General features: G+C 35.5%; 2 protein-coding genes across 7 annotated transcripts in view; both read left to right on the forward strand.

Moving 5' to 3' along the window:
• The window catches only part of ccn5 (cellular communication network factor 5), a 30,509-nt gene extending 20,852 nt beyond the window's left edge, over positions 1–9,657 (forward strand). For 5 of the 6 annotated variants that reach the window (XM_073937898.1, XM_073937899.1, XM_073937901.1 and 2 more), the window contains 3 exons: positions 445–693; positions 5,584–5,804; positions 5,878–9,657. In XM_073937898.1, the coding sequence (XP_073793999.1) occupies positions 445–693; positions 5,584–5,804; positions 5,878–6,150 (743 nt within the window). In that variant the 3' untranslated portion in view covers positions 6,151–9,657. 6 annotated transcript variants of the gene reach the window in all.
• A 539-nt stretch (positions 9,658–10,196) lies between these two features.
• Positions 10,197–13,949, forward strand: si:dkey-78k11.9. Its single transcript, XM_073939898.1, has 2 exons — positions 10,197–10,209; positions 11,602–13,949. Exons 1-2 carry the CDS (start codon positions 10,197–10,199, stop codon positions 12,684–12,686), a joined length of 1,098 nt encoding a protein of 365 aa, XP_073795999.1. The 3' UTR covers positions 12,687–13,949.
• The last annotated feature ends 1,530 nt before the right edge of the window (positions 13,950–15,479 follow it).

A 15,479-nucleotide genomic window follows, 5' to 3' on the forward strand; every position in this document is an offset into this window, starting at 1 on the left:
TGTATAAAATCTAGTCAAATATTGTTTTCTGTCATCATGGCAAAGATAAAATCGGTTATTAGAGATGAGCTTTTAAAACTGTTATGTTTACAAATCTTCTCTCCATTAAACAGAAATTGGGGAACAAATAAACAGGGGTGCTAATAATTCAGGGGGGCTAATAATTCTCACTTCAACTGTATAAGAAAATTGGTATGTGTGTGAATAAGTGTGTATGCCCTTTCCCAGGGCATCCGCTGTGCAAAACATATGACGAAATAGTTGACGGTTTGTTTCATTGTGGCGTCCTCTGAATTGGAGACTAAGCCAAAAGAAAATGAATGAATGAATGAATGAAACAGTATGATGTATGCACAGTAAAAGCAGCCTATAGCCTGATCAGTCTTGGTCATTAAATCTACTGTAGTACTATCATCAGTGTAATCTTCTAAACTCTTGTTTTAGGTCAGAAGGAGCTGGGCTGTGAGCTCAATGGAGTTTCTTACCAGGAAGGTCAGGTATTTCAGCCCTCCTGTTCTCTCCAGTGCCAATGTTCGGGTGGAGGGGTGACCTGTGTGCCCCAGTGCCGTGAGGATGTTCTCCTGCCCACACCAGACTGCCCTCATCCTCGAAGAGTTCAACCACCAGGAAAATGCTGTAAAGAGTGGGTGTGTGAAAATCTGGACAACACTGTGCTTCAGGATGCTCACATAGGTATTTCATAAAGAAATAATATTAATTCTCATTCATTCATTCATTTTCTTTTCGGCTTAGCCCCTTTATTAATCAGGGGTCGCCACGGCGGAATGAACCACCAACTTATTCAGCAAATGTTTTACGCAGTGGGTGCCCTTCCAGCCGCTGGGAAACACACACATACTCTTGCACACACTCACATACACGATGGCCAATTTAGTTTACCCACTTCACCTATAGCATGCTACCCACTGCGCCACCGTGCTGCCGTTAATATCAATAGTGTTGTTGTAATTTTATTTCAAGTGCACTCTTAAAAATGCTGTTTAATTTCTTCATGCTGTCCCAACACAAATCAATTAAGTTAACTTGATCATTTTTACAAATGGGGTGGCACAGTGGCTCAGTGGCTCACTGTCACCTCACAGCAAGAAAATCACTGGTTGGAGTCCCGGCTAAGCCAGTTGGCTTTTCTGTGTGGAGTTTGCATGTTTTCCCCATGTTTGTGTGGGTTTCCTCCAGGTGTTTCGTTTTCCCCCACAGTCCAAAGACATGCAGTATAGGTGAATTGGGTAAGCTAAATTGGCCATATGTATGAGTGTGTGTGTGTGTGTGTGTGTGTGAATGTGAGAGTTTATGGGTGTTTCCCTATACTGAAATGCGATATGAAGGGAATCCGCTGCGTAAAACACCGTGGTTAATTTGTGCCGGAAAAAGCCGCTTCCGGATCCGGCCCCTCCGAAATCGAATCCGGCACCTCAATTTACTGACCCCCCCTCCTCACATGTGTTGACAGATTGGGTGGATTTGAATGTGATTTTGATGGTAAAAAAAAATGACATAGTCAGGTAGAAAAAAATCTGTTCAGTTTTGCAACCCCCCCAAGAAGGTCAACTTAAGAACCACATATGACAGCTTCCAGATTTCTAGGCGGTTGTTTTGGCATTTCAGCGGGTTTTGGATAGTTGAAACATATGCTGGAATAGTTTGCAGCTCATTCCACTGTGGGGTCCCTTGATAAATGAGTAAGCCGAAGAAAAATTAATGATTGAATTTTAACAAATGTATGTGGATTGAACATAAAACTACTAAAATACTTAATAATAGTGTTGTTTCAACTCATTTTACATAAGAAGTTTGAACAAACAGCAAATGTCACTTTTTGAGAGTAAGCTGGAATAAAAAAAAAGCATCTTTTCTTTAAGGATTATGCATAAATGTTTTTTACATGTTTTGATTTTGAATCCCTATCTGAGAACTCTCAATTAAATTCCAGTCTGAGGTTTTCACTGGGATTTTGACCATTTAATTGAAAAGGTCTTGCCAAGATGGAACCTAAAAGCACAAATACTGGCTTCTTGCTTGAGCCAACTTTCCATGATTCATAACAGGACTCATGTCTGTGTAACGCAACAATTAAACTGCAGAAAGAGAGTGAAACACTGTCAGGAGTGTGTTGGAAATCAATGTCACCCAAGTTACATCAGCTGAACTGGTACATTTTGTTCTCAGTGTGTTTGCAGTGGAGACGTTAACTGATCCATGTGCTTTAAACACCGCCAATAAATGGTTGATTATTATCTCTTCGGGATAAAGGTATTTGGTATTCCTTCTCCTGTTATAACAATGATCGTAAGATGGAGAAGCTGATTACCTCAACTCTCAAATGTTCAAGAAAAGCAGAATTAATACTCGATGTAAAATCAGTATAAACTTGACTTTCCAATACACATTCCATGACTTACTGTACATGTTACTTCTTAAAGTCTTCATTTTTTTCATAGCGCTTCATCAAAATTCCTCTGAAATTACATTCCTTCTCAGCTGACGTCACTTGGATGGCTTGAGTTATTGGATAATGTTAACCATTTGCCATTTAGCTATTTTTTGAAGCAAACTTGCATTGACTTATTTGTTACATGATCAAAACATAGCATGCTTATTCTTAAAAATAGAGTTTTCACTGTGATGCCTTAGTTAAGAACATTTTAGTAACTTAAACCTTTTGTCAAAATAAAATTTATGGATTTTAATGGATCTAATAGTACAAAAACTAATGGTTTGTCATAACCCAATGTTTTGAAAATATGGACAAAGCCGAACTAATATTAATTTTGTTTAAGTAATAGTCTTTTGACTGCTAAGTATTTTAGTAATATAGCTTTAGTTTTAAAGGTAATATGTGGGGTGAATTCGGGTAATCTAGGACACTTTTTGAAATTTTGACTTCAGCTCTCTATTTTAATGTCTACCTAACTAATCAAAACGACATAGACTTTTTTTTAAATCCCTAAGATGTTTTTTAACTACGTAAGAAAACATTATATAGATATTATACTGAGAAGAGCCATGCCACACCTATTAGTATTAGTATCCAACACAGTCTACAAGATAGATTTAGATGGCCTAATTCAGTTTTACGTTTAGTTTAATTTTCATCCATAAATAAATAGGCTGCACGAAGGCGCTGTGGGTAGCACGTTTACCTCACAGCAAGAAGGTCGCTGGTTCGAGCCTCGGCTGGCTCAGTTGGCTTTTCTGTGTGGAGTTTGCATGTTCTCTCCGTGTTCGCGTAGGTTTCCTCCGGGTGCTCCGGTTTCAAGTCCAACAAGTCCAAAAACATGAGCTACAGGTGAATTGGGTAGGCTAAAATGTCTGTAGGGTATGTGTGTGAATGAGTGTGTATGGATGTTTTTCAGTGATGCAGCTGGAAGGGCCTCTGCTGCGTAAAACATATGCTGGATAAAGTGGTGTTTTATTCCGCTGTGGCGACCCGAGATTAATAAAGGGACTAAACTGAAAAGAAAATTATGAATAAATTAGTATTATTATTATTAATCTAATGTTGCTTTAGTTTTAAATATAAAATAAAATGTAATATTTTATCCAACACATTCTATGATAGATTTAGTCGACCTAATACAGTTTTAGTTTTTTTTTTTATCCATTAACTCAATACAAACAAATAATTAAACATCTTTCAAAAGTCATCATCATTGACAGACAGAAGCAGGTTTATCAGGCATTTTAATAATTCATGCATATCTACAACATACATGCAATATTCTCCTTGCGTTCAATTAAGACATAACTAACTGTGTTTACGTGAAAAGCAAAGTAGATATTGTGGCTACTTATCCATGTAAGTGATAGTAAATCTCTAACTTTTTTGTCTAATTTTCATGTGTTGTCAGTTTTTTTTATTTAGCCATCTGTAAAAACTTTTTATTCGATGAAATGATACATCTGTGGAGTGTTAACTGCCATGTTCATTCATTTAGCATATGCGAGTACTGTTCCACAGACTGAACCTGTTTTCTGAACCAAACTTTCTTCTTTTTCCATTTCTCTCACCTGATAGAGTTTGGGTTTCTTGCCACTATTGCTTTTGGCTTTCTGAGCTGGGATCTAAGAGACACTTAATATTAAGCAATAACATTGATTTGATGGAACTGAACTTGTTGAACAGCACTTGAGCTTGTTTTATTATGACTGAACTGAATCCAAAATCAAGATCAAATGACACAGTTTGCTTGCTTCAGCTTCTTTATAGCACAACTTGGATATTTTTTTTATTACATTTTGCATCAGTTCTGATACTTTCCTGTTTAATAGTGTAAAGCTGCTTTGAATTTCTATTTTATAATGTGTTGGAATAACAAACCATTCCATGCGTGTTCAATAAGAAAAGGTCAGGAGAGTTTTTTCTTCAATGCCAAAAATATTAGTAATTTATTACGTACAAATGAATAATTTGATGACAGAGCTCTGGGTTACATTACCCCAATGCAATACAAGAATTACATTCAAAAGGTTCGCAACTCACATACATTTCCTGACTCCAGCATATATACACAACTGATCTTAACAGGTGGAGTTTTGGTGTAACGTCACTTGTCAGTCATTGTTTCTGCAGAGCTGAATTAATTTTGGACCCGCATCTATCTACTTCTGCAAAAATGCTAATTAGTATGCACAGCACTCACACACAACAGTAGTTCAGTTAATATATGACCCTTACATGACCAATACGAATAATTGTTTGATTAAAAGAAAAAGAGACAAAAATAATAAAAAAATGATTCCTATGTTACAACAAATGCATATACTATTTTTGAACTGGGAGCCAGTGTAAAGACCTAGGGACAGGTGTGATGTGCTCTGATTTTCTGGTTCTGGTTAGAATCCTGGCCGCAGCGTTCTGGATGAGCTGCAACTGTCTGACTGTCTTTTTGGGAAGGCCAGTGAGGAGTCCATTACAGTAATCCATCCTGCTGGTGATAAAAGCATGAACAAGTTTCTGTAATTCCTCAATAGAAACAAAGCATCTAATTATTGCAGTGTTTTTGACATGATAGTATGTTAATTTAGTTACTGCATTGACATGACTATTGAAGTTCAGATCTGACTCCAGAATCACACCAAGATTCTTAACTTTATTTTTTGTTGTTTGACCCCTTGAGCCAAGGTATGCATTCACCTTGAGAACCTCATCTCTGTTCCCAAATGCAATGGCTTCATTTTAGAAGTGACAATAGACGTGATTTTCTCAATATATTGATATATATTACCCTCAGATTCCAGATTTTCAATTAGTTGAAGCTAAAATATTGTCCTATTCTAGCAAAACATACATCAACGGAAACCTTATTCAGCTTTCATGAAATTGAGACTTCTGAGTGGTTTTGTGGTCCAGCCTCATAAATGTATTATATATTGACAACATTTTGTAATGTCCATGTTTTAGGACTGAATCACTTTTGAAAACATAATATATGTTAATCACTTAAAATTAAAGTAATCTGGCTAAACTGATACGACAGTCAGTATTTGACCGTTTCAATGTTGTCCATTACGTTTTAAAAGAATTGCTGTGTATGTTTAATTGAAATGTGTTTGTGTTGCCAGCCTCCAAAAGTGACCTGACATTGCCTGCAGACTCTGGATACCAAACAAGAGTCGTGTCAAACTGTATAGACCAGAGCTCAGAGTGGAGTGCTTGCTCGCGTACCTGCGGGTCTGGAATATCCGTACGGGTGTCCAACCAAAACCCGTCCTGTGTCTTGGAGATGCAGATGCGCTTGTGTATGATCCGACCCTGCCAGCCTGTCCTCCACAGAAGCCCACAGGTAAGTCTCCATATAGGAAGCAGTTCTTGCCATTCACAACATTCACTAATCAAGCCCCGCTTCTGTGTTTCAGTGGTCAAGAAGGAAATGTCAACCCAGCTACAGGTCAGCGACTCCAGTGCGGCTTTTCCACCAGGGCTGCTACAGCACACGGTTCTACAGGCCGCGTTATTGCGGCTCATGTACAGACAACCGTTGTTGTACACCATACCAGACTGGCACGGCAATGGTCACTTTCCGCTGCCCTGGAGGAAGACTGCTCAATCATGCTGTCATGACCATCAACTCCTGCATCTGCCATTACAATTGCCCCTATTCATCAAGAGGAACATCATTCTGGGGTTAGGCACTCACTCTAATATATAGGCTGACTCTGGATCTAGTACCTTCCTATTGGATGCTGAAGTTTTATATATTGTATCAAGTGTTAAATGGACTATTTGTAGAATTCAGAAACTATTGTTAATAGTGACGCCAGTGGCCGTTTAGTGAACTGCAGCATACATATAACAAACAAAAGACTGAATGTGATTTAAGCTAGCTCCGCTATACTGATTCTTTTCATGTGTTGCTTAGAAGTGAAAAGAAATTAGGAATATATTTCAGCAATATACATAAACAAACAACATTTTTAACATGATGTCCAAACATGCACTTTCCTCGCAATGAGCTATATGCACAGCTAGTGTTTTTCAGCCAATGATGAACTTCTGGTGAATGGTTTATGTGACTATGTAATTCAAATATAATTAGTTAAAGAGACTTAAGCATCCATTTGGTTGTTAAAGAGTAAAAATAGAAGGAAAAAACATTTAAAAGCAGGTGCCGTCATTTTCAGCAGGCTAGCCCAGAAACGCCTTTGAAAATACTGCGATAAAAATAATTTCCATATTTTAAAGACATGGTGCGGAAAAATATAATTTAACTGTTGTTTGGCCTGATAACCATTTTATATCGTATCTCAGCCAGGTAGTGAAGATCGCTGTTTTTTAAAGAAATCAGATCTTAAATGCTGCAAATTTGTATGGGATGACCCTGTTCCAGAAGCCCTGGTGCTGGCTGACTGAAATTAAAAGTGCGTGTGCATATACTCAATTGCAAAATAAACACAGTTGAAAAATGTGGTTAGCAAAGCAACAATTGAAGCAACACTGCAGTTTTTCACCTTAAAATAATGTCTCAGATTATATCAAATGAGGTTTTCTTATTTGACAGTTCTGCCAGCTCATAGATAACAAATTACTGTTTTTTGGAAAGATTCTGGATGCACACTTGCTGCAGTTGCAAGGTGAGCTGCACGCAATGCTTTTTAATGTCCACATCAAACCCCACCCTCACAGTGACATCATCAACCCCATTGAGTGCATTGTGTCTGACATTGCAAGTCTAAGATATGCAGTCTCAGCTTGCAAATCCAAGTCTACGTTCAGATTCTGTTGGAGAGTTGTGCTGCCTATAAAGACGCTTAATCAGCAACAGAATCTCACACTATGTTTCCATCCATTTATTTTGATGGTATTTTGAAATACTGAATAAAAATTCTTAATGGAAACATCAAGATGCACATGCATTTTTAAAATGTGTATAAAAATTTACTCTTTTAATCAGATGAGAAAAAATGTGTATAAACAACAATAGAAATGCATTTATCAAAAAAATTCCAGCATGTGCATCATACATTTTTGTTAAACAGGTCATGTTATAGACATGATGAGACAGCATTGAAACTGACCACATTGCACACATCTAAAATGTTGTTTCAGTCACTCTAAAATCCTTAAGCTAAAGTCTGTCATCAAAGTGGTTCCATATTATTATTTGCCAAGACCTGTCTTGAGTGACTGCGCTCCGAAACAGCGGTCTTGCACATTTAATGCGTTTTGTCTTCTAAGGCGCTAGTAATTTATTTCATTTGAAAAAGGCCTGCAGTGGTTTCTCTTACCACAGCAAATTTAATTTCGCTTTTAGATATTTTGCAACAGTTTCTAAGGAAGTGACAATTTGGTTCTCTTTAACTTACTGAATGGAAACAGTGCTTTATTCACAAAAGTTTTATGCAATATCCCAGTTTTGCCCATAAATCTAATTTGTATATTTGGATGGAAGCATGGCTACTGGTAGCAGACAATTGCACTAATCTACCACAAGGGGGAGCAAAGAAGCTACATAGTGTTGCTTTTAACAAAGCATCTGCTTTTAACAAAGTAAATATAATTGTTTAAAGCATATCCTTTAGGTCAGGTGCAAACTGTACAATTTAAGTAGTCAGATTTTTTCCCCTTCCCTTTGTTAAAACGATTTCAATCAAGTTTCAAGTTTGCAAATCCTTGATTCCTCTGAATCTTTGATAGCCAGTTTAGCACGCTCACGGACAGCAGATTAACGACCACTGAAATCAGTCAAATGCTTTGTCAGATCGCCAAATCAGCGAATGTCAGCACATAATCTCATAACACAACAAACAATCAGACAACAACAAACCACCAACTGCTCCACACACATCCTAATTGGTGCCATGAAAATGATTGCTTGCAGCCATTTGAATTTTCAAAACGTGTTCTGCAACTGTTCAATGCCTCTGGTGAAATAATCTTCCCAAACCCATGAGAATCCCTGAAAATACCCAAGAGAGAGCTGAAAACTCATTTCTTCTGTAAGCACTTAACTGCATCCAGGTTTTTGAATCTCTTTACTTTTTGCTTCCTAAATCTTAAATCTAGCTGATATTTCATTTTTCTAAACAGTGTTTACAACTTTATATTGTTTACTAGCACTTCTCACAATAATTTGCCTCTTAATGTTGTTGTAGTCTTCATTTCTAAGCTGGCATTTTCTAAATTAATAAGGGTAAATGCCATTTTTCTTGTCAATGAGTTTCACTGCCACCATTTCAAGACAACACTAACACTTGAATATTTCTATTATTATCAAGTCTTGACTGTCATACAGTCTGACATTAATGACAACCCACAGTGTGACATTAGCTGGGAACATGTTCTTACAGTCTGACAAGCAACAATTGTAAAAGACGCTAATAAATCATACAGTGTTGACTCAGCTTTAACTCAGGATTTTACTCACTAAAAAAAACCCTCTTTAACAAAACATGTAAGCCATCTGAGATTTTGCAGCAGTGTTTTAAGCACTGTGATTCAGATAGACTTCTTTGTTAAATGAAATAGTTTATGAGTTAAAGATCTGCCAGAGATTTCATTTTTAATGTTTTTTTAGTCTGTGGGGTTTACACAATGGCAGCTGTTCTTTGAGTCAGAGAAAAAATTACTTTCAATTCACTTGAAAAATACCGAACAGATGTATAATAGTAGACATTGTCTTTATTAGTTTTATGCGAGGATACTAGACAACATCTGTGGCTATTATTGAATTCCAAAGCTATTATCTTACAAAGAAATTGAAATGGAAAATAAAAAACTAAATGGTATCCCCTTTCACTAAAATTATCTAAGCAGCAGCAAAAAACAACAACATATAAACATAAAAAGCAGAAGTACTTCATTTTAATAATAACTGTCTCGACTTAGACCTAACCAATGCCTGAAGTATGGCGTTCTCACATGTTTTTACTGTAGACTTTATTTAAAAACCCACAAAAACTATTTCCATGTTTACTAGTTTCATGCAAAAAAAAAAAAAAAAAAAACTGTATATATTTGTAATTAATTTTTTATGTCTGTATGTTTCTGTCATTAATTCTAGAATATTTGTGGACTGTATTTCAAGTCTTATTGCACTGTCATTTGCCACCTTACAAGAATGCAGACAAAACATGTCAAACTTCATACAAACCTGGTCTCTCAAAAATTCTCAATAATAAAGTTGTACCTAAATGCTTTTCTTTGGCTTCAAGTTCAATTTCCAAGATAAATTTCTTGCTCTAAAATGTTCAGAAGCATAAGGCTGCCCTCTCTTGTATTTTCGAGGAAGTGCGACTATAATGTTCTTGAATTTGATGCTTAAATAAGTTAGTTTTGGGGGTGACACGGTGGCTCAGTGGCTAGCACTGTTGCCTCACAGCAAGTAGGTTGCTGCTTTGAGTCCCAGCTGGGTCAGTTGGGATTTCTTTCTGGAGTTTGCATGTTCTCCCCATGTTCATGTGGGTTTCCTCCGTATGCTCCGGTTTCAGTCCAAAGACATGTATAGGTATGGTGAATTGAATAAACTAAATTGGCTATAGTGTATGAGTGTGTATGAATGTTTACCAGTGATGGGTTGTGGATGGAAGGGTATTATTTTAGAATTAATTAATTGTATTCATGAATGAATGAATGAATTAATTAATTAATGAATGAATTAATTAAGTTTAATTTACATTTTGATTTAATCTAGGATTTTATTATACATTATTTTATTATTAACAAAGTTAAATACACCATGTGGTCCCAGAGTTGGCCCTAGAATTTGGGGGACCCCAAGCTAAATTTCTCAAATAGTCTAGACTTGCTTATTTGTTCTCTCTTCACTGAACCAAACTGATATTACTGCCCCTTTATGTACAAACATGAATGCATAGTCCTAAAGGGATTTCACCTAAAAATGAGTTCACCTAAAACTGAAAATTACTACGCTCCCTCATGTGGTTTTAAACCTTTATGAGTTTCCTATGAGACAAAGCAGATATTTAAAAAAAAATGTTGTTTGAAGGTATTTTTGACTTTCATAGTAAGGAAAAAAAGATTGTGGAAATCTATTGGTACCATCAACCAGCATTTTTTATGTAACTATATTTTCTGTTCAACAGAAGACATTATGATTTCATTTTGGGGTGAACTATCCCTTTAATCCATGGAATGGGCCCCCCTGGTGGCTACGGCGGCCCTTTGCAACCACTTATATGGGTTAATAGGTAGGGCCATGAAATGTAGTTTTTAAATTTTATATTTTACATATTAAGGTTTATAAAGTTTGCAGTTTTAAGCACCAAAAATGGTCAAGGTTTATTTGTAAAAATGAAACTTTCAATCCTCATTTTCACTTAAAAAAACAAACAAAACACAAAGGTTGTTACTGTACCTTTAGCAGAAAAAGAAATAATTGGCCATAGTTGTGATGGGCTAAATTCACAGCACCATCAATGCTCTCTGTTAGTAATTGCTTTACTCAAATGGCAAGCAGAACCAGATCCTGTGGTTTAAGAGAACAATACAACACTTAATGTTGAATGAATATTGTTAGAGTTTTATTATTACTTGTTGTATAACAAAACATGTTAAGAAATTACACTGTTTCTTAATCAACATAAATCCAAATTCTCAGGTCAGGCAAATATTTCTAATTCTTCCTACATCAATGATGCATGTAAACGTCACAATAATCCCGATTTAGGATGTGGGCATTCCAGAATAGCATTAAAAATAATATATATATATATATATTTTTTTTTATTTATTTTTTTTTTTTAAACTTTTTTGTTTTCAGTTCTGAATCTTGCAGCTGGCTGTGGTTTTATGGTAGAGTGCCCTCTTAAATGTGCTTCTCCATTTTTTTTGAACGGCATAATTGGCATTAGAACTTTTTTTGTTAACTATGGAGGGCCTTACAGTGATAAAAAGGGTGGTATTTGAATTCAAAACCAGAAGTAGCCTACAATAGTTCCTTTTTTCAATTTCCACTTTGTGGGTGGGCTAAATATAAGTAATAGCATATCTTCTTTATGAGCGACAGAAAAAATAAACAGCTATTTCTGTCATAAATTTTCTTCTATAATCTTTGGAGATTAGATCAAGTTCAAAGTGCATAGTTCTTCTTTTTTAAAATTGTGGTAGGCTACGTCAGTGAGCGTTCTCACTTCCTGTGACACATTTCCATTTACAAGAATGTCATCCTATACTGCACCTCAAAACAGCTATAACTCCATCAAGAACATCGGATGATCATCTTTTACCAATAATGGAGTCCAACTCTACCTGTAAATTGGTCAATTTTGACTTTACGTTTAGATTTTTGCCCTCAGTCTACGTGAGTGTTTTCACTCTTGGAGTTATGGGAAACTGTTTGGGACTAAAATCTATATATAAGAACTGGACGAAAATGGGCAACGTGAATATCTTCATGCTTAACCTTTGCGGGGCAGACATTTTATATCTTCTCACTTTGCCTTTTTTTGTGGTTTACTACGCATCCGAGCACAAATGGATATTTGGACATGCTTTCTGCAAGATTTTAAGATTGTGTTTCTGCATCAACCTGTATGGCAGCATCGGTTTCCTCACCTGCATCAGCGTTTATAGGTACCTGGGCATCGTCCACACTTTAAGAGTTAAAGGCAGAATTACAGCGAGGTTCTCCGTCTTGGTTGCTTTGCTAGTATGGCTTCTGGTGTTGCTTCAGTCTCTGCCTGATTTGTTTTTTGTCAAAACCTCCGACAACGCAACGTCATGCTATGACACGACTTCGGACAAGTACATGAGGGAATACCTCAAGTACAGCATCGGGAGGACGGTCGTTGGATTCGGGATCCCGTTGTTAATCATGCTCTGCTGCTACGGACATGTGGCGTTCACTCTGTTGACAAAGAAAGACATCGATATCATCTTGAAGCTGAGGTGTCTGAGGCTGGTTGTCATCCTGATTTTGCTCTTCTCCATTTGTTTCACTCCTTTTCATATATTTAGAAATATGAACCTGGCAACTCGAATTTCCAAGCTCGACGGCACGTGTCTGAAATGGTACGCAGATGTATATATTGCAAACCAGGTTGGAAATGGACTGGCGTGCATGAATAGTGCCATCAACCCGCTTCTCTATCTGTTTAACAGTGATGAGTTTTTGATGAAGTTTTTTGTAAAGTGCAGACGATCCAGACAATCTGTCGTTTCTCCTCAAGTGTCTCCTTCACTAAAGCATGAACTTGCCATCAGTTAGAGATGAATGAAGACTCTTTGTGTGATAACATATTTCTTCTTTTCCACTGGATTATGAACAGTGAATTAAATGATTCTTTTATCATCCATACAAGTAGCAACATGTTATGTGCCAAACTATCAATGGACTAGTCTAGAAGTTCGGTGTTGACCTTTTTGATAAAACTTCACATTTCAAATATTTGCGATTTGATGTTATTTTTGTACTTTTGCTTAAACCCTTTTTACAGATTGACAGGATTTACTTGATGCTTCATTGCATTCTTAGAATAAATAGTGTATTTTTATTGTGTTTCCATTTAAAGCTAAAGCCACACGCATTAATAAATGGTCAATCAGTGCTTCCCACGAGTTTGAAATCACTCGTGGTAGCCTGATTAAAACACTCATATCACCCACAGCACATAAATGGTCAACCACATGCGACAAAAAAGTGTTTTTAACTATATTATTATTTATTATGACACTGTTATACACCTTTTTTTCCTTTTCAATGGCTCATTAAAAAGGCTGTTGAAATAAACGAAATCCACTATTTCCCTTACTTTTAGGATATTTAGGAGTCATGTCTCTAAAGTTGCTTAAAGCATTTTTTTAGAAAGGTACTACAAGGTATGTTTAAAAATAGACAATACTGCTAAAAATTCTAATAATTACATGAATAATATGTGTAGATTATTTAAATAAGGCAAATTAGTTGATTAACCATTTCTAAAAGTGTACAAATTTGCAACCATAGATGTCATTTTGTTCTGTCAGGGATGGACTTAGTGATTTGGGGGCTCTAAGCAATTCCAGGTATGGGGCCCTATAGCATTGAAACACAAAGCATTCTTTTTCTCTATAGATATTTTATTTTTGTTTTCTTGTAAAGCACATTAAAAATATATTTTAAGTGGAACCTTTGTCTTCTTAATGTAAATTAAATACAATAAATTTACAAATAAGCCACATTTGTGATTAGAGTTTAATATTTGCAAGTGCAGTATGGATGAAACGTGCCACTTTTGAAAAGAAGTATATAATAATTTTCAAATTGTAATGCTTATAGAGAGATTTTATAATAAATGATAAAAATGTATAAGCTTAGCTATATGATTAATATTTGCTTCTCAGCATTTTTCAGGGACCCTTAACCCTAAGCAGCTCTCTTACTGGTTGAATCTACCCTTCACTGAGTATATAGTAGGACTAAAGTTTGTCTGAGTTGTTTATTAAATAATTAATCATTTAATGTTTCTCTTGCTGCTTTGTTCGTGCAGCCAGCTGTAAAAAAGAAATGCAATCTCTGCAGAGCACTTGAGATTGTCTTTGTGAGTGTTGAGAACTAGCAGTAGGAAACATGCTGGTCGAGGTGAGATTTTCCACTGGTTAATCGATCGCAAATGTTTGGCTTTCTTGGGTGGATACAAAAAAAGTGTAAAAGGATGATGATAATAATAGTATTATTTATGTGTCATCACCAAATACATGGATGGCCATTAATATAGTAAACTGTAGCACTGGGTTAATACAAATAATATTTAGGAACTGAATATGTTTGCAAACTTCACCCAGAAGAACTTTACAAATAGAGTTTCACTACCTGGCCTTATTACACCAGTCACACACCAAGCAATGTCTTGACCTATTTTAGCCATGTGGGAAAACAAAAGCAAAACTGAAGGACCTGAACTTTCTTCAAGCTCAGTACTCATTAAGGTGCTTGTTATTTACCAGTATCTTTTTTTTGACAACTAAAATCACAGATTGTAAATATGTATGTTATGATATATTTGTTTATGTTTTTGTTGGCTTTTTATAATAGACATACTGTAATCCAACTTAATTGTCAGATCAACAAATATTGAGAAAAAGATTGCTATAATATATATATATATATATATATATATATATATATATATATATATATATATATATATATATACAGTTTAGGTCAGAATTATTAGCTCCCCTTTGAATTTGTTTTTCTTCTGTTAAATATTTCCCAAATGATGTTTAACAGAGCAAGGAAAGTGTTAAAGTATGTCTGATAATATTTTTTTTCTCCTGGAGAAAGTCTTATTTGTTTTATTTCAGCTAGAATATAAGCAGTTTGTAATTTTTCAAAATTATTAGCCCTTTTAGGCTATATATTTTTTCGACTGTCTACAAAACAAACCATCATTATAGAATAACTTGCCTAATTTCCCTAACCTGCCTAGTTGAACTAATTAACTTAGTCAAGCCTTTAAATGTCACTTTAAGCTGTATATAAGTGTCTTAAAAATATCTAGTAAAATATTATTTACTGTCATCATGGCAAAGATAAAATAAATCAGTTATTAGAAATGAATTTTGTTTATGTTTTACTTTTGTTTAGAAATGTGTTTAAAAAAATCTGCTCTATGTTAAACAGAAATTGGGGAAAAAACAAGGGGGCTAATAATTCTGACTTCAACTGTATATACAGCAGGTAAAATAAGTATTGAACACGACACAATTTTTCTCAGAAAATATATTTCTAATTGACTTTGCACCCCTGCCCCTCGTCAGTGTAAATTAATATTATCTGCTTCAGTCCTACCATCTACAATACTTGGCTAATGAAGGTGATACAAGGTGGACATTTCAAGACAATGATCTCAAATACAGTCAAATAACCTCTCAACTTTCAACTAAAAGAGACATATTGATGCTGGCTTACCAAGCATTTTAAGCATATAATTTAATAAATTTCAGCAGTAGCGTACTTTCTCTTTGTGTTGTTTCATTGATATTACACAACAATTTTAGATTTCTAGATTGTATTTGT

This window comes from Danio rerio, chromosome 23 (genome assembly GCF_049306965.1).
Source record: "Danio rerio strain Tuebingen ecotype United States chromosome 23, GRCz12tu, whole genome shotgun sequence".
NCBI lineage: Eukaryota > Metazoa > Chordata > Actinopteri > Cypriniformes > Danionidae > Danio > Danio rerio.